At 35.8% G+C, this 17,873-nt stretch overlaps 2 protein-coding genes across 2 annotated transcripts in view; both read left to right on the forward strand.

The window, feature by feature from the left end:
* lrrc74b (leucine rich repeat containing 74B) overlaps positions 1 to 4,659 on the forward strand; it is a 17,398-nt gene extending 12,739 nt beyond the window's left edge. Inside the window, exons 8-11 of the mRNA XM_060883574.1 lie at positions 1,018 to 1,133; positions 2,571 to 2,649; positions 2,775 to 2,870; positions 4,302 to 4,659. Of these exons, the coding sequence (XP_060739557.1) occupies positions 1,018 to 1,133; positions 2,571 to 2,649; positions 2,775 to 2,870; positions 4,302 to 4,415 (405 nt within the window). The 3' untranslated portion in view covers positions 4,416 to 4,659. The remainder of the gene's footprint in view (positions 1 to 1,017; positions 1,134 to 2,570; positions 2,650 to 2,774; positions 2,871 to 4,301) is intronic.
* Positions 4,660 to 6,105: 1,446 nt separating this feature from the next.
* Positions 6,106 to 15,540, forward strand: nipsnap1 (nipsnap homolog 1 (C. elegans)). The gene is made up of 10 exons (XM_060883828.1): positions 6,106 to 6,263; positions 8,203 to 8,330; positions 8,501 to 8,546; positions 8,809 to 8,903; positions 9,085 to 9,155; positions 9,766 to 9,906; positions 11,345 to 11,376; positions 11,507 to 11,601; positions 11,995 to 12,078; positions 15,121 to 15,540. Exons 1-10 carry the CDS (start codon positions 6,178 to 6,180, stop codon positions 15,183 to 15,185), a joined length of 843 nt encoding a protein of 280 aa, XP_060739811.1. The 5' UTR covers positions 6,106 to 6,177; the 3' UTR covers positions 15,186 to 15,540.
* The last annotated feature ends 2,333 nt before the right edge of the window (positions 15,541 to 17,873 follow it).

Raw genomic sequence — 17,873 nt, forward strand, 5'->3', positions numbered from 1 at the left:
CCCGCCCCCAATATATGCAAAATCAAAAAACTTTTTACAACATGGACATGTGACATTTCAAAACACTCAGCCCAATGAAGGGAACTTCCTCAGGAGTATTCGAATGACGTCACATGCTCGTCTCCACTTGCCTCCAAATGTTTTGGCACCCTATCTTTCTGTCCACTTGCCTCCAAAAGTAACACTGACCCTTATGTCCACTCGCCTCCAAAAAGTACCGGCCTTTGCGAATACTTGCCTCGTCAAAGCCAACATCAAAGTTTGTCGTGACGAACTTTACAAATCTAGTTAAAAGTTCAAATCTTACAGAAAACTTCACATCCACAAATATCTACATTTTTAAATTAATTTTATTTAATTATTTAAATCTGCCCCCGTGTAAGCATAGTTATTAACTTCACATTTGTCTTGACCAATCAGAATCAAGATTCCAACAGCATGGTGGTATAATACATTTTATTTTACAGTTAAAAAGTTTTGACATGATCATAATAAGGTCCTTTATTATTTTGCTAGACAGTGAGTCAGATGCTAGCTATCAGGTGAGGTCGCGTTGTTGCTATGGTTAATCATAGCAACATATCTCTAACCTGTAACCAACAAACAAACAGGACTACAATATAACACCAGGTTAAGGTTTGTAATTCAATACAGGAAGCTGAAATGGTAGTATCAATGACCTAGCGTTCACAATTTAGCGCACACTCCCAGTGTGGCTTCTGTGGCTTCTAGTGTGTTTTTTTTGCTAACATCAGCAGAAAACTGAAGGGCTGTGGTAGCCTAATGGTTAAGGTGTTGGACTACTGATCGGAAGGTCATGAGTTTGAATCCCAAGTCCACCAAAGCTGCCACCAAAGTTTTTTGAACACATTAACACTTTATTTATTGTTAGCCATTTGAAGCGTGAAGTCTGAGCAGATCCTGATTAGAGTTCTGACTTATTTACACTTCCTGATAAAACTGATGAGTTCAGTAATCAGTATAATCCACTCACAATGACTTTCTCACTGTCGAAAGGCTAACATATTCTTGCAAACTGTGGATTTATCTTACAACGGACTGGCCAAGGAGGGAGCGACGACTCTCGGGGAAGGTCTTAAAGACAACAACACGCTGGAGGAACTGAATCTCAGGTTTATTTTACTTTCCCTTTGTCTGTTTGATCATCACAGCTACAGTATCAGGTCATGATCAAAACAAGAGTACAAGTGTGATGCCATGTGCTGTGGTATAATATGCTTTTTTTTTAATGTTCTAAAGTAATCAATCGATCAATTCTTTTATTATTTATTCTTTTTTTTTTGATAGACAGTGAGTTAGATGCTAGCTAGCAAGTGTGGTTGCGATGATTGCCACGTTGTTAATCTTTAACCAACAAAAAAAATAACCAAATAGCCAAAGAGATCGATCGAGTTTTAACAAAACTGGTAAATTTCACAATTCACAACAACAACAATAAAAAAAAATTGTTCAACATTAACAACACCTTTAACTTAGAAAACGTTTTTTTTTTTTTTTTTTGGACTTTTCAAACCCAGTATAAATATATTTCTTAAACAAATTTAAAGAGTTTTTTTTTTAAACGTGTTTAAAGCATATATAAAACATATTTTTCCTTAATTTATTCTTTCATTAAAAAATACTAAATAAGGACATACATTTTATTTAATATTTGCTTAGCACCGTTACCTGAATACATTCACCCCATGTCACATGTTCAACAGTAAGCTGGAACATCCAGATTTCCTGGAGACCACAGGAACAAGATCTTTTTTTTTATTCCTTATGTTGACACACAACTCATATGATGCTTTAAAAAGTAAATTAGAATGAAGAAAAATTTGAGCAAAAGTCTTTGTAAAAAAAATGTAATATTATTCCTTGAGATGAGTTAAAACATTTTTACACAAATTATTGACTGAAAGGAAATGATCATTTGTATAAAAATGGCTTTTGTGAAATTGACCATTTTGATGCTGAAAAAAAGAAAAATTAATGAAAAAATGCAGTCGTTGTCAAAAAAAACCTAATTAAAAAAAGAAAGACTGTTTTCTGAGATATTATATAATATTATGAATATTATATGTTTATTTTGATTTTTCTTTTAATATTTAATGATGACAAAGATTCAATGATAAAAGTGTTTTAAGTGCTGAATAGCAATAATTTATTACCTATACTGTATATGTAACGATATGGATTTTAATACGTCATTAGTGTTTGTTTGTTTGTTTGTTTGTTTGTTTGTTAAGAAATAATGAGATATTTTTATATGGTTAAAGCTAAAAAATGATCACAGAACTACTAACTTGTATCCTGAACATCAAATCACCCAGAAGATCTCTACGATATTTCATACGACAGTTCGGCCGGTTACTTATAAGTTGTGTCTTAAAACAAAGGTCCTGTTGTTTAGCTTGTGCTGCAGCTCAGAAAGCAGGTCTCCAAGTGATTTGATGGATTCAGCTCTGTTTCAAAACACTGTGCTCACATACGCACTGTAGTAAAAAGGCATGTTTGGTTTGTTCTGTACAGTATCTCACTCCTATTATCCACTTTTTTATTAACAGTATTAACCGCATCCCTCCTGAAGGAGCGGTCAGATTAGCCGGGGGTCTGAAAGCAAACAACAACCTGCGGATTCTTAGCGTAAGTGTGAAGATCGGTTTCTCTAGACGTTAAAACAGGGCGATGGCTTTTAAATGACGTATCAAGTGAAATTAAATCCATGGAGTTTTCTTGATAATGTTAAGATGATTCTCTTGGTATTGTAGATGGCTCGGAATCCCGTTCGGCCGGCCGGATGTCTTGCGCTTCTCAAAGCTGTAGAAGAAAACCCTTCATCTTCAATGGAGTATCTGGACTTCTCTGTATGTAACATTAAAGTCATAGATAGTTTAGACAATTCTAAACATTCTCTAATGAATAATCCAGAAATCCAAATTCTATCAATTTTATTGCATTGATCTGTGTCCTCGTTTGCATATTGCAACCCGATTGGCTCTTTCATCATGTGATGAAATAAAACAAAATCAATGAGTTTACAATTATTTCAAATCCCCATTGTGTTTTTTTTCTGCTAAATCTCTATCATGTGGTCTGTATTTGCATATTGTACCTGATTGGCTCTTTCATCTTGTGATGAAATAAAAAAATCAGTAAGTTTCCGTTTATTTCAGATCCCCGTCGTGTTTCTTAATTTAATCCACAGTGCAGTCGGATGTCTCGATTCGAACTGTTGAATCGTTTTCTAAAACAGAAGCGACATGAAGCAGTATTGCAGGAAGGCAAATCACAACTTTATCTTCATGCGTTTCTTCTAATATCTCAGAAGCGAGAGTGCAGTTAACACAAGCAAAAGCAGGAACTAACAAACTTCCTGAGCTGCTCCAAACCGTTAAATGTACAGTAACTCTACACACTTTTACGTTTAATCACGAAAATGTAATTGCGGACGATTTTCTGTCAAATTCAAATTTAAATAGCTTCGTCACGAGCTTTAGGTGGTACATAAATGAAAATAATCAACTAATTATCTTTTATTCTTCACAGAGACACATTATAGTCATAGCAATTTTAATGCTTAAAATAAAATTTCAATAAAAATGTTCATTATTTGGGGGGCACGGTGGCTTAGTGGTTAGCACGTTCGCCTCACACCTCTAGGGTTGGGGGTTCGATTCCCGCCTCCACCTTGATGTGTGTGGAGTTTGCATGTTCTCCCCGTGACTCGGGGGTTTCCTCCGGGTACTCCGGTTTCCTCCCCCGGTCCAAAGACATGCATGGTAGGTTGATTGGCATCTCTGGAAAATTGTCCGTAGTGTGTGATTGTGTGAGTGAATGAGAGTGTGTGTGTGTGCCCTGCGATGGGTTGGCACTCCATCCAGGGTGTATCCTGCCTTGATGCCCGATGACGCCTGAGATAGGCGCAGGCTCCCCGTGACCCGAGGTAGTTCGGATAAGCGGTAGAAAATGAGCGAGAGAGAGAGTGTTCATTATTTCAATTTGCCACACACAGCCATATATGAAAGTATACAAAATCTAGTACGAAATCTTTTTTATTTTTGACAGTCCAGGTCATATAAAGTTAAATAAAAATAGATATAGATTTCCCTAGACAAGAAAAGAGAAAATGTAAATATATATGAATATGTATGGATAACACATAAAACAGTATGATTGATTATGATGGCTGAAGTGCAGATGTTTTAACCTTGTGTTGTGTGTTTTAAACCAGTCTTGTCTTTCATAGCAGTTATAATGTTATGACTCTATTATGCTCTTGTATTTCTGTTCCCCAGGACATCAGTGTGGACCAAGAGTTCGAAGAGTTGCTCAATTCGATAAAAGATACGCTACCAAACTTCCGAGTGAAACACGGTGGCACTTTAAGGAAACCTTTCCAAAAACCTTAAGAGCTGACCTCTATGTACAGCAGCATTCGAATCTGTCACTTAGATATGTGTCTTGTGAAAAGAAAACCCAGAACGAATATACAATGAAGAAGAAAAAGAAGAAGAAGAAGAGCAGCATGGACGTCCATTCTCGACTGTTTAACTGGATTAGTGAGCAGAAGCACCTGCTGTGTGTAATATTATGAACAGCTGCTGAACACAGCGACGTTCGCACGCATGACTTAGCTCATGATTTTTTTTCTTCTCCTCTTCAGCACTGGATGGCATTGAGCTAAGGAATAAAATTCTTTCAAAAAGAATATAAAAAATCGTTCATTAAGATTTCTGTACTGTTCTGCTGTGATCCAAATATAACCTGAGATACAGGTAAGGTACACGTACCTATCTAAGGTACAGGTAAGGTACACGTGTATATTAAAGGATACAAGGCAAATTAGAAAATAACCAGAGGGCTGGAATTGGGCCATGTTTGGGTTGGCGCTCTATATTTCAGCTCATAGGTTTAAAGAAAATTTTCACTTCTTTAAAGTCCGGATATTGTATTTTCTCTGTTCTTGACTACGCCGGTTAAATCAATCCAAGAGATGATCACTTGGAGCCTCATAGCCTGATTGACCCGTGCTGGTTGTGAACCGGGTTAAAAGCGGGTTGAGAACCGGGTTAAAAGCGGCACGGGTCAATCAGGCTATGAGGCTCCAAGTGATCATCTCTTGGATTGATCACTAGGTCTAGTTTTTCATGTGTTCTTTTTCTTATGAACATGTTCCTATTATTTTGGACTGTACCTAATTTTTGTGACTTTTTTTTTAATAACCTCCTGCATTTGCCTCCTACCTGTACCACAAAGTGTCTGCCTGACAACATGAAATGTCCTAAAACTTCACATGAATAATATAACATCACGTGAAATAAAAATCCAGTTAAAGCATTTGCACTGAATGAAACGAATGAAAAATAAAACATTTGTGCAAAAGTCACATTCATTCATTTTCTACCGCTTATCCGAACTACCTCGGGTCACGGGGAGCCTGTGCCTATCTCAGGCGTCATCGGGCATCAAGGCAGGATACACCCTGGATGGAGTGCCAACCCATCACAGGGCACACACACACACTCTCATTCACTCACACAATCACACACTACGGACAATTTTCCAGAGATGCCAATCAACCTACCATGCATGTCTTTGGACCGGTGGAGGAAACCAGAGTACCCGGAAACCCCAGAGGCACGGGGAGAACATGCAAACTCCACACACACAAGGCGAAGGAGGGAATCGAACCCCCAACCCTGGAGGTGTGAGGCGAATGTGCTAACCACTAAGCCACCGTGCCCCCTCAAAAGTCACATGATAATAAAAATAAATATAATGTGGGAAATATAATGTGTCTGAAATCCACAAAATCAAGTTCATGAATCGATGTCATTTGCTATATATATATATATATATATATATATATATATATATATATATATATATAATAGCTTTGTAGCTATTTCTAGCAAAGAGTTTTCCTTTATTTAAAATTATTAGTGTTTGATCAGCCCAAGAATGCGCTCGGTTTAAACCAAAGTAAACCAGGTTTGTTACGTCACACGGTTGGTTGCTCGAGAGCAAAGGTAGATGCACGTCGCAGTGATTAAACGCACAGATACAAAACCGGTTAATGATTCACAAGCACTATTTGGTAAACCTCCCTGTCCTGTTAGGGCAGAAGAACAGGCTTGTTGTTTTTGTAGTTCGAACCAACAAACTGAAATCATGACACCAACACGCTGTCTACCTCTGCTCCAGAGCCACAGGGGTTTGTGGAGAACTTTCTTCCTCCCAGGTGTTCAGCCACACAGGTAAACCTCACACCACCACTCTGACTCATTACAATCAGATCATGTTTACAGGTTTTGTACTTCACTTTGTACTGACTATAGCTGTGTCGTACTGTACTAGCGTCATGAAATACATAACAATGCCAGGTCATTAAAGTTACCTCTTTTTACCAGAGACCAGAAAATGGAGTTTGCTTCTGTTTGGTTGTGTCTATGTTCAGTGTTGAATGTCTTTGTCATGTCTCACTTCACAGTGGTGTTTATATGAAGCTCATATAACAGTAGATACTTTGGGCTTTAAGAATTTCTAGTTTTTGTTTTTTTTCCATAGACTACTAGAGGTAATATATTCATAGAAAAGCTCCAAATAAACAAAAATGGTTATTTTATTCTCATGCAAATGTTTCTGTCTTCAAGCTAAATGTTGATATCAAACCCATTTCCTGCTCTCTGAGATGCTATCAAATGTTTGTTCATCTAAAAAGCAGCTAAAAGTTAAAGGTGTTTATCTTCAGAGGGAAAAGCACACGTCTCACGCTGAAAGACGACGTGAGTCCTGATTCATTTTAGATCAGACTCACAGACAGAAAATCGTTTTTTTTCTTTATACTAATAAAAAATGTCCCATAAGTCAAATGAGTAAAAGTGTACAGGTAAAAATGTTGTGACAGAGCGTTGGAACTCAATCTAAATCTGCCTATTGCTTTATTTTATATAGTTACATCCCAGTTTATTACATGTATTAGTGCACTACAGGGTATGTAGCTAATACCTCGTTAGCATTACCTCAGTAGAATCTTTGTTGATATACTTAAGTATTTTTTTTTACCATATTTTCCCTTTGCTTGAGTATTGTTGAAGTTGTATATTATACCTGTACATTTCCAAGAAAAAAAAAACTACTTGTTTCACTTGTAAAAAGTACTTCAAATCTTACGTACAAAGAAGAGTGATGTTTCCAGGCAAAATCACGTTGATTTAAACAGTTTTATTTACTTTTCACAAGGAAAGGTGACAACTTTATTTCAGTCTTACTTCAGCTCCTGGTCTCTGGTTTGGTCCTGAGCTTGTGTTACTCTCTGTGCTTTTTGCATGTTTGTGTACATGTGGGTTCTGTCTGGTTTCCTCTAACTTTGAAAAGCTTGTCTGTGGGTGGAGCCATGAATCTGAACTGTCCCTAGGGTTTAATGTGATTGGTGGTGAATGTGCTAACTGAATATGAATGATTATATGGATGGACGAACGGATGGATGGATCAAAGAATGAATGGATAGATGGATGGACCAATGATTGAATGAATGCAGTGGGCGATGGATGGATGGATGGATGGATGGATTCATGTATGGATGGATCAAAGAATGAATGGATAGATGGATGGACCAATGATTGAATAAATGGAGTGGGCAATGGATGGATGGATGGATGGATGGATGGATGGATGGATGGATGAATGGATCAAAGAATAAATGGATAGATGGTTGGACCAATGATTGAATGAATGGAGTGGGCGATGGATGGATAGATGGATGGATGAATGGATCAAAGAATGAATGGATAGATGGGTGGACCAATAATTGAATGAATGGAGTGGGCGATGGATGGATGGATGGATGGTTTGATACATGGATTGATGGAGCAATGCATGGACAAATCGATGGGTAGATGGAGCAATGGATGAATCAATGAATAAATGGATGGATGGAGCAATGAATGGGTGGATGGATGATGGTTAAAGCAATGAAAGAATGAATGAAGTGACGGACATGTGGACTTTCGGATGGGTGACTGAAGAAATTAATTAATTAATTACTATTCATCTCTCTTTTAAGGTAAAACTAAAACATACATTTTTAGAACTGAAACTCCAAATAGCCATTTCATTGTTTTTTTCTTACCTCTTTCTAACTTAAAGAAATATTATTAATCTGTAAAAACCTTGTTTTGCTACGAAAACGATCAGGAGCTTGACGGATAAGAGCGACGGCGGTTGGTTGAGCTCTGTGTTTGGACACAAAGTGGACGTGAGGAAAGATGCCCACTCCAATCTGCTGTCCAAGAAAGCGACCAGTGGCCTTTACAAAATCCAGTGTAAGCTGTTTCTAATACCTTCCAGGCAGATGGGCTTAATGACACAGTATGACATTAAACAAACAGGCTTATGTGTTATTGTGCAGGAATATTTGAATAAACTGAGTCGGATAAATGCGTGCAGAAAAATGATTACTTAGAATTTGTGACATTTGTATTTTTCCTTCCAGTTCACAACGTCAAGCCAGAGTGCTTGGAAGAATACAACGAGCTATCGTGAGTAGAATTCCTCTTCAGCTTGAGTTTCAGGATGTCCTGTCCTTGAGTTTGTTATTAGCACTCAAGCCTAATGCACTTGTTATCTGTGCATCTGGTTTTCAATTGTTTTCATCTCATGATCCATGAGACAACGTTTACAAACTAGTTGAATGCATGTTTAGATAGGAACTGACCGCTTCCTTATCCGAAGTGCAGGATAAACATTTGCTTCAATTACATTAGCCATTGAGAATGCAATATGCGTGTGTGTGTGTTCAAGAACGGAGGTTCAAAGAGAGCTTCACAATGATCCAGATTATCCCTGTGAAGTTGTGGGAAGCTGGAACACATGGTATGGAGAACAGGACCAAGCAGGTGGGACATCAAAGAAGCACCATTTTCTTCTTCTTCTTCTTCTTCTTCTTCTTCTTCTTCTTCTTCTTCTTATTATTATTATTATTATTATTATTATTATTATTATTATTATTATTATCATCCCTACGGCTTTAATGCAGTATCCGGTGCTGTATTGACACCTTATGGTTGGTTCATGTAGTGCATCTCTGGAGATACCTTGGTGGATATCCAGCTCTGATGGAATGCTTCAACAAACTCAAACACAACAAGGTATTTTAATTATTAATAAGAATGAAATAATTATTAATGTATTATTTGTTCATGGTTTGTCTACACGCACAAAAACAATCCACTCATAACAAATGACTGTGCATCAGAAAATGAACTTAAATCATATTGAGATGTTTCATATTTATTTTTACCCTACCGAGTAGGAAGACATTAGGGAAGACAGGGGTTTATAAATATGCATGATATGCAAATTAGACATGCCCCTTTACGTGCGATACTGGTGTACAAATAAAGCATGGTGTTGCTTTTAGGTGTTCCTCGGTAGATCTTCCAGTGGTGCATCATTATAAGAGCGAAGTTTTAATTTTTTTCTCATTATGTCCATGAGGGTTTCCTCTGGGTTCTTACACTTCCTCCTACAAGCTGGTAAATTACCACAATGTGTGAATGTGTGTGAATGTGTGTGTACATGGTACTCTATAATGAACCTACATCCCATGTACTGTAAGGTGTGTGATGCTGATGATGAATGAATAAATAACAAACAAACAAACAGGTGTTTTATAATCATTTTTACATCCTGAGATTGCAGTGTGGTGTTTAATCCCTTCCTTGTCTTGTTTCTTACACACTTCTCTGATTTGTCCAGACGTATCTCGAGTTTCGCAAAAAGAGGAGTAAAATGCTGATCTCTCGGCAGAACCAGCTTCTTCTCGAGTTCAGCTTCTGGAACGATCCTTTACCCCGACCTGGTCCGAATATATACGAACTGAGAACATACAGATTAAAGGTGGAAGAAACTCTTCATTTATTACAGTATATGAAATGCATCTTCATGACCAAATTCTTTAAACATATTTTAATAATTTAAGATATTTTAATTAAAAAAAAAGTGATATTTATTTAATTGCTTCTTTTAAGAAATAAGAAAGAGTGTTTTTACTTTAGTATTATTATCAATTGATCAGAAGATGTTGATTAGTTTTCCGCGCCTGCGGTTCTCACAGTTGTTTCGGCTCTAATTCAAATCACAGGCTCATAGCCGTGCACTTGTACTAATACTAATACACACACACACACACACACACACATACACACACACACACAAAAACACAAGGACACAAGCTAAGGAGTAGATTAAACAGTTATTTAATGAAGGAAATTAAACACACTCGTCGCTACAATTTTTTCCAAGGACTTTTCAGTGTCAGCACTGAAGTACACACAAGTTACAAGTCAATTCAAACACAAACAGGAGACTTTGCACTTTCTGGCTTCTCGTGAACATGAAAACTTATTAACTTATTAACAATTTGTAGCTTTTATACAACATTAGATGTAACTATTACTGGATAAAAAGCACAAAGAGGAATAAACTGCACACTACTATGATGTGCAGTTATAGAAAAATAATGAACTTTTAGGAGTGAACAGTAACTGTGTCTCACCCCAACCGGGTCTGATTTATTTTCCTGTAACTCTACACCTGGTTGGATTTTATTTCTTCGTTTCTTACAGCAGCTCTGAAAGGATTTCCAGCTGCGAGGCAAATCACAGGCTGATATTAATGCGCTCTGCGTAAAACATCGTTACTCTTACACCTGTGTTTACTTCAAACCTCTAACATTTTTTGTACCAGCAATACATTTAATATACTATAACTTCACTTAATTTCACATAAACGTTAACAGCTGATCTTAGATATGGTATTGTCATATATACCATATATATATATATATATATATCAAATCCAAATCCAAATCAAATCAAATCAAATCAAATCAAATCAAATTTTATTTGTCACATACACAGACATACAGGGTACGATATGCAGTGAAATGCTTTATGCAACTGTCCGGTATAAGAATAAAAAATATAAAATGTATAAAAAAGCAAGAAATAAAATAAGAATAAAATAATAAAAAGTATAAACTATATAAGAAAACTATATAAAAATATGAAAATATAGATGAAGAAATAATGTATATACATATGCATAAATATACATATAAATAAATATATATATATACAACCACTTATTATTTATTAATGGAGAAATGTTAGTATTGGGTCCTAATGTCCTTAATGCACATATTAAAATAATACTTTTCCATTGATGATTCTTATTGGTCTAAATTATTCTTATTTATCTAAATTTTTAAAAGTTAAAAATAATAATAATAAAATAATAGAAATACTCTTTTTGTCTTTGTGCATGGACGTGAAAGCCTGGCACGATGATTGAATGGGGAAATCACTGGTAAGCCTGCTGCTTATTAGAAGACTTTTTTTTTTTTAAAACCATGAACACTTCATGTAGTTTCATTTTTATTTGAACTGTCTAACAATCCAGGTTTACGTATATATTTGCCCCCTTTTTTGATTGACAGGGCTCGAGCAATCAAATACCGCCAAGAGAACAATGAAGCAGTGGGAGGATTTTTCACTCAGATTGGAGAGTTGTATATCGTTCACCATCTCTGGGGTATGACATTATATCTTCATAAGCAAAATAAAAATAAAAATATGAAGGAGAATAAAATAAACCAGACGTTATAATTAAAACAGACGGATTAATAAGGAACTGTCTACTCTAATGTTTACTTTATTTCATTTGATTGATTCTGCTTTAAAAATATTTCTAAAAATTTCTCAGTAGAATTTTCCACAGAATCTTTACTGCACTACTGTTTTAAATCATTAGATTTTTTATTTTATTTTATTTTTTTATTTGAGTTTGAGACTGAAACCTAATAAATATTCAATAAAGTATATCTGTTAGGTGGGGGTGGGGGGGGATGTATTTTTATTTCCAAACGTACTGAATACCTTAGCATTTATTTATTTATTTGTTTGTTTGTTTATTTCTCGACTGTAGCCTATAAAGACCTGCAGTCCAGAGAGGAGACGCGGAACTCAGCATGGATGAAAGAGGGCTGGGATGTCAGTGTGTATTACACAGGTGACTCACACACACACCACACACACACACACACACAAGGCGGTGTGAACAAAGGTCCTGAAGGGCCACATTCCTCCAGACTGTCAAACTGTTGGTGCCATCTAGTGGACAATGTGGACAAGGCAAGACTGGTTTCTGATTTTTGCTTCATCAGTTTTGCACCACAGCTATTAATATATAGCTTATGTATTTTATAGCACAATGCTCCAGATCATACCCTTGATCAGAAGGTAGGTCGCAAGTTCAAATCCTACGACCACCAAGTTGTCAGTGCTGGGCCCTTATTAAGAAGACCCTTAATGCTCAACTGCCTCTCAGTTATATACAGTAAATGAGATAAATGTATGTTGAACTGGATAAAGGTATCAGCGATATTCCTTACACGTAACTATACAAAGACAAAATCTTTTTTCCTCATAAACGTAGCTAATCTACATGGACACAAATAATACTTCTAAGCTACTAGTGTTAATTTCGTCACCTATTTTTAATTTAGTCTTAGTCTTAGTCTTGTGCCAAATGTCCTTGTTAGTTTTAGTCATATTTAGTCATTCACATATCTTTTTTTGTTAGTCAAGTTTTAGTCGACTAAAAGTCCCGTCATTTTAGTCTAGTTTTAGTCAAAAGAAAACTCAAGGTATCTCAGTCAAGTTTTAGTCGACTAAAAGTATTTTAATTTTAGTCTAGTTTTAGTCAAAAAATTGTAGCTTGACCACATCTGGAATCTATTGTAAGAATAAATACAACGAGGCCTCATTAAATGCAATAATATCAGGAACACAAGTGTTATAGTGGAAATAAATAACTTAATGAAAAGCCTAAGATCAAAACTGTAGGTGTGTGTGTGTGTGTGTGTGTGTGTGTGTGTGTGTGTGTGTGTGTGTGTGTGTGTATTACCAACTTAATGCAAGTTATACATGGTATTGCACACACCATTATTGATGATATTTGGAGCAATATTACATGTAATTGTTAAACTTCATTCCCTTACATATACATTTGCTTTTAAGCCTAATTATTCATTTTGATTATGATGTGATTGTGACAGAGGGGTGGGAAGAGGTTTCAGGTTGGGGGGGTGCTGAGTTTTTTCTGTCACCACTTTTGAATAAGAAACAATATCAAGGCTATAAAACTTGTCAAAACTCCGCGAATCACAAAAGTATCAGTGAGAAGTTTAAACAGTGCATACACTCGAACTTGACCGCACATCACATTTTATACTTTATCGATACTGCTTTTAATCGTAATGCAAAGACCGGTCATCGGGACATAAGCTGTCATGTACAATAAAAGAGCCTGTGCAGTGACAGGAAATATAATTTAACACAAAAAGCCGCCTAGACCAGGGGTGGACTTGTGCTCAGGAGTTTTTATTTATTTATTTATTTATTTATTCATTTGATTGGCGTGTGGACGAATTCTTTCTACACACACACACACTATTTTATTTATTGATAGCAGACCGCTGCGAACTATAACACACCGTTGCCATGAAAAACAGAGCGTTGCCATGGACACACAGGATTCTAACCGTAGAGACGGTTCCCTTAGAGGAAACAATACAATCGTTTTTAAATCAATAAACTCCTTTTTAAATCATCATTTTGTGTTAAATTATCGATTTATTTGGTAGGTAACAATATAATAAGCGGGATCCGCTTCACGGACCTGTAACTTGAGCTCGTTGTGAATATTTTAAAGACGTAACAGCTGATGAAAAAGCAGACAGTTGTAGACGAAAATGAAGAGAAGTTTTATCTTAGTTTTTATTTTATACAAAACATTTTCGTCTCGCCTTTTTTCGTCAACAATAATGCATGTTAATTTAGTCTTAGTCAGCGTTTTTGGACAGTGGTGCAGTCTTGTCATCGTCTCGTCTTAGTCGTGGAAAAAAGGTTGTTTACGAACATATTGCGTCTCGTCTCGTCTGACGAAATTAACACTATAAGCTACTAAGCTAAAACTGTTAATGCATTGAGTAAGGAATAAAACAAACAAGGAATAAACTTGTGGACATGCGGTTAGAAAAAAAATTCAACTATTACCACCAGCATCAAAAGTTAATTGATTTCAACATCCTTAAGTGTTGTGTTGGTCGTCTAGGACAGGAACTTGTATCAATTACAAATGGATTTACTTTACTTATTTAGTACAGAATGACACATTATACTTTTCAAGCCAATACATTTTAACACATACGAATAAACATGTTAGTTCCTGCTATAGTAACTTATAGAACATTATAGCAGCGAATCGCCGGCCCTGGCCGATTTGCTGCCCTGGGCAAGATTTCACCTGGTGCCCCTGGAATCACAGACAATTGTGTTCCGATCATTTTGTTCATAAACCTACACAGAAACAAACTGCACAGCTTTGTCCTGTTTTTCTTTATTTTGAAAATATTTTGGAAACACACACAAACTATATAAAAAATATATACATATTACGGAGACCTTGCTTTCCTTGCCTTTCTTACAGCAATAAAATATATATAATAAATATAGAAATAAAATACTTCGCAGGTAATAAAATATATATACATATATATTAATAAAAAAAATATATATATATATATATTAATAAAAATAATAATGTGGGCGCACGGGCGCCCCTAGTGGTGGGCGGCGCCCTTAGCATTTGCCTATTCTGCCTATGCGCAGGGCCGGCCTTTCACAAGACTATTCTTTCACAAGACTATTTAAAATGCAGTTCGACAAAATAACGGAGACCTGAGACAGAAAAGTGCAAAGTCATCTGTTGTGAAGACTATTTTCCTACAAAGCACTGAGGCTGGTTGTGCAAAATTAAAGAGGGAAATATATTTAAACGTCTGCCTTTACATGAAGGTAAACTTAAACTAGTTTAACGCCGGTTAATGGTTAGAATATTCACAGTCACAGCTTCAGATTTACACGTCTACTTCCTTAACATTCTACCTTAGTTATAATAACAAACTATAACTAGGTTGAAACAGCCTTGAAAAAATCTTGGATTTAAACTTTCTTTAGTTGAAGCTGAACACTTTCCTTTTCTCTACAGTGCCTTTAATCCAGAGTATGGAGTCAAGGATCTTGATCCCTACAAACAGCTCACCTCTGCAGTGACCCGCAAGCTTGCAGTGTGTCTCGATGACGATCCCATTGATTCTCATCTCCTCTGAACTGCAATATACCCACAGCTGACCGCTTCATCGTTTACGCTCTCATTTCCCTGTTGTAAAATATTGAATGGAATGAATTTTGTGAGAATTCACAGTTTTTTCTTTTTTTTTTTTTTTTTTTTTATCATTGATATCAATGTTTACTTTGTATTATTATTAGTACACCTGGAACCAGACTACAGTATTGGAAATTTCTGCCTCAGTCGAATGTACTGCCTTATGTTTGCATTAGATACCTGCGCACATCTATTTGTGCGCTGCAGGAGCGCATGCAGTCAACAATAAAAATGTTGATTGAAGATCATGGATAAAGCTTTTGACTTACTCCTAAAAAGAGTCGCTCAATAAAGAAAAACCTTTTTGGATGAAATCTGGGTGAGAAAACAGACTAACAATAGACTGTATTAAAAGTCTTACATAAAAATTTTAAGAAATGATCATTTTTCCAAAACTAAATCTAGAAAAACTTGCATTTAACCATCTAAAACATGTGGTAACCCTTAACAGCTGCATTTTACTGCAAAATGAGAAACAGCATCGACAGGGTTTTTTTTTGCATAGAATTAGAGTGTGCCAGCAGCCTGAGGACGTTTAGGAAATTCTAATGCCTTCGTGATCTAATAATTAATCTCTAATTTCTTTTCAACCTGACAAGTAATGCTTATAAGTTCAACATATATATATATATATATATATATATATATATATATATATATATATATATATATATATATATATATATATATATCGATAGCTGAAGGTGGGTCTGATGTAATCACCACACAGTTCACTTTAAGGGGTAAGTCTTACAAAATGGAAGACCGGTAGCAGATCATCCCTGTCTGTGTTACTGTAGTAAATATTCATTCATTCATTCATTCATTTTCTACCGCTTATCCGAACTACCCCGGGTCACGGGGAGCCTGTGCCTATCTCAGGCGTCATCGGGCATCAAGGCAGGATACACCCTGGACGGAGTGCCAACCCATCGCAGGGCACACACACACACTCATTCACTCACGCAATCACACACTAGGGACAATTTTCCAGAGATGCCAATCAACCTACCATGCATGTCTTTGGACCGGGGGAGGAAACCGGAGTACCCGGAGGAAACCCCCGAGGCACGGGGAGAACATGCAAACTCCACACACACAAGCTGGAGGCAGGAATCGAACCCTGGAGGTGTGAGGCGAACGTGCTAACCACTAAGCCACCTGTAGTAAATATGATGACTGTATAAACCTGTTGCTCTGCAGAACATAATCACAGTGTTCTACATTGTGGTTTTAATTATAGCTCATGGGAAATAGAAAATAGGAAGTGTGTAATTTAAGTTCCTTAGGAGCTTCACTTACCTGTCCAATCGTTCATGACAAAGTATATGGTGCAACATCTATTTTGGTGTTAAGTTGCACGATTTATTGGTATGTTATGTTAGTATTTATTATAAAGGTGTACTGTTTGGGATAGTCCCTTATCTGTAAAGAATAAAGTATTGAATTGTATTGAGTATGGAATATTGTTCAATTGAGTTAAAGGCATAAAGAAATACACGAAACAATTTACTTTACACACTGTACATTTTTTTGTAAGCTGTCGTGTGTCTATGCAGGTGAATTTTTGGGAAAACAGCTAAAACGAGAGGTTTTCACCAAAATGTTTCATGTATTTTACCAACTATCAACTTTAAGAAAACCTAAACATATGATACAAAAAAATGTGGAAATGTTTCATTAACGTTTTTCTCTTTGACAAGCTTTATACAACGGTTATTTTGGATAAAAACAAGGTTTTAAGTCTAAAGCATTTCTAAACTTTCCAAAAATATTCACATTTTTTCCAAGCTAATAAAAAGACATCAATGACAAATGAGGTCAAGAAAACAGAAGTGTTTCAAATTATTTCCTCATCGATGTAAGTGTGAACAGGGTGAAGCTGAGTGAAGAAGCTACGCTGAGGCTCTTCATTGAGGTTCAAACACATAGGTGTGATCTTTACCTCAGGTGAATTTACCTCAGAGTCCCATTCAAAACTTGTATTGGTCTTAAGTAATATTCTAATTTTCTGAGATACTGAATTTGGGATTTTCCTTAGTTGTCAGTTATAATCATCGAAATTAAAAGAAATAAACATTCGAAATATATCAGTCTGTGTGTAATGAATGAAAATAATATACAAGTTTAATTTTTTGAATGGAACTATTGAAATAAATCAACTTTTTGATGATATTCTAATCATATGACCAGCACCTTTATATATATATATATATATATATATATATATATATATATATATATATATATATATATATATATATACACACACACACACTAAAGAAACATATTTTACTTCAGGAAAACATGTTTTAATAACTGTATTGCTTTTGTATTATATTATATATTATATAATTGTATTTTTATTTATTATATTTTTATATAATAATAATTTTTATATATTATTTTTATATATTATATAATTGTATTTTTTCCAGCTCTCCACACAGGTTTGTTATCTGATTTCAAAGAACTAACATGACGCTGTGTTTTTAAGAAGGAAAAAAATAAATAAATACAAGTGGGCGTGGCCTCTCTGTCGCTTTACCCCGTGGGGGCGTGGCCTGTGTGCTCCT

The sequence above is a fragment of the Tachysurus vachellii genome, chromosome 12, assembly GCF_030014155.1.
Source record: "Tachysurus vachellii isolate PV-2020 chromosome 12, HZAU_Pvac_v1, whole genome shotgun sequence".
NCBI lineage: Eukaryota > Metazoa > Chordata > Actinopteri > Siluriformes > Bagridae > Tachysurus > Tachysurus vachellii.

What these genes read in the sequence shown, in the direction of transcription:
- nipsnap1 (XM_060883828.1), top strand. Translation starts at nt 6,178, where the DNA reads ATGACACCAACACGCTGTCTACCTCTGCTCCAGAGCCACAGGGGTTTG. An exon ending in GAAGAATACAACGAGCTATC is followed by an intron (nt 8,547 to 8,808) that starts GTGAGTAGAATT and finishes TGTGTGTTCAAG; the next exon opens with AACGGAGGTTCAAAGAGAGC. An exon ending in TGTCAGTGTGTATTACACAG is followed by an intron (nt 12,079 to 15,120) that starts GTGACTCACACA and finishes TTTTCTCTACAG; the next exon opens with TGCCTTTAATCCAGAGTATG.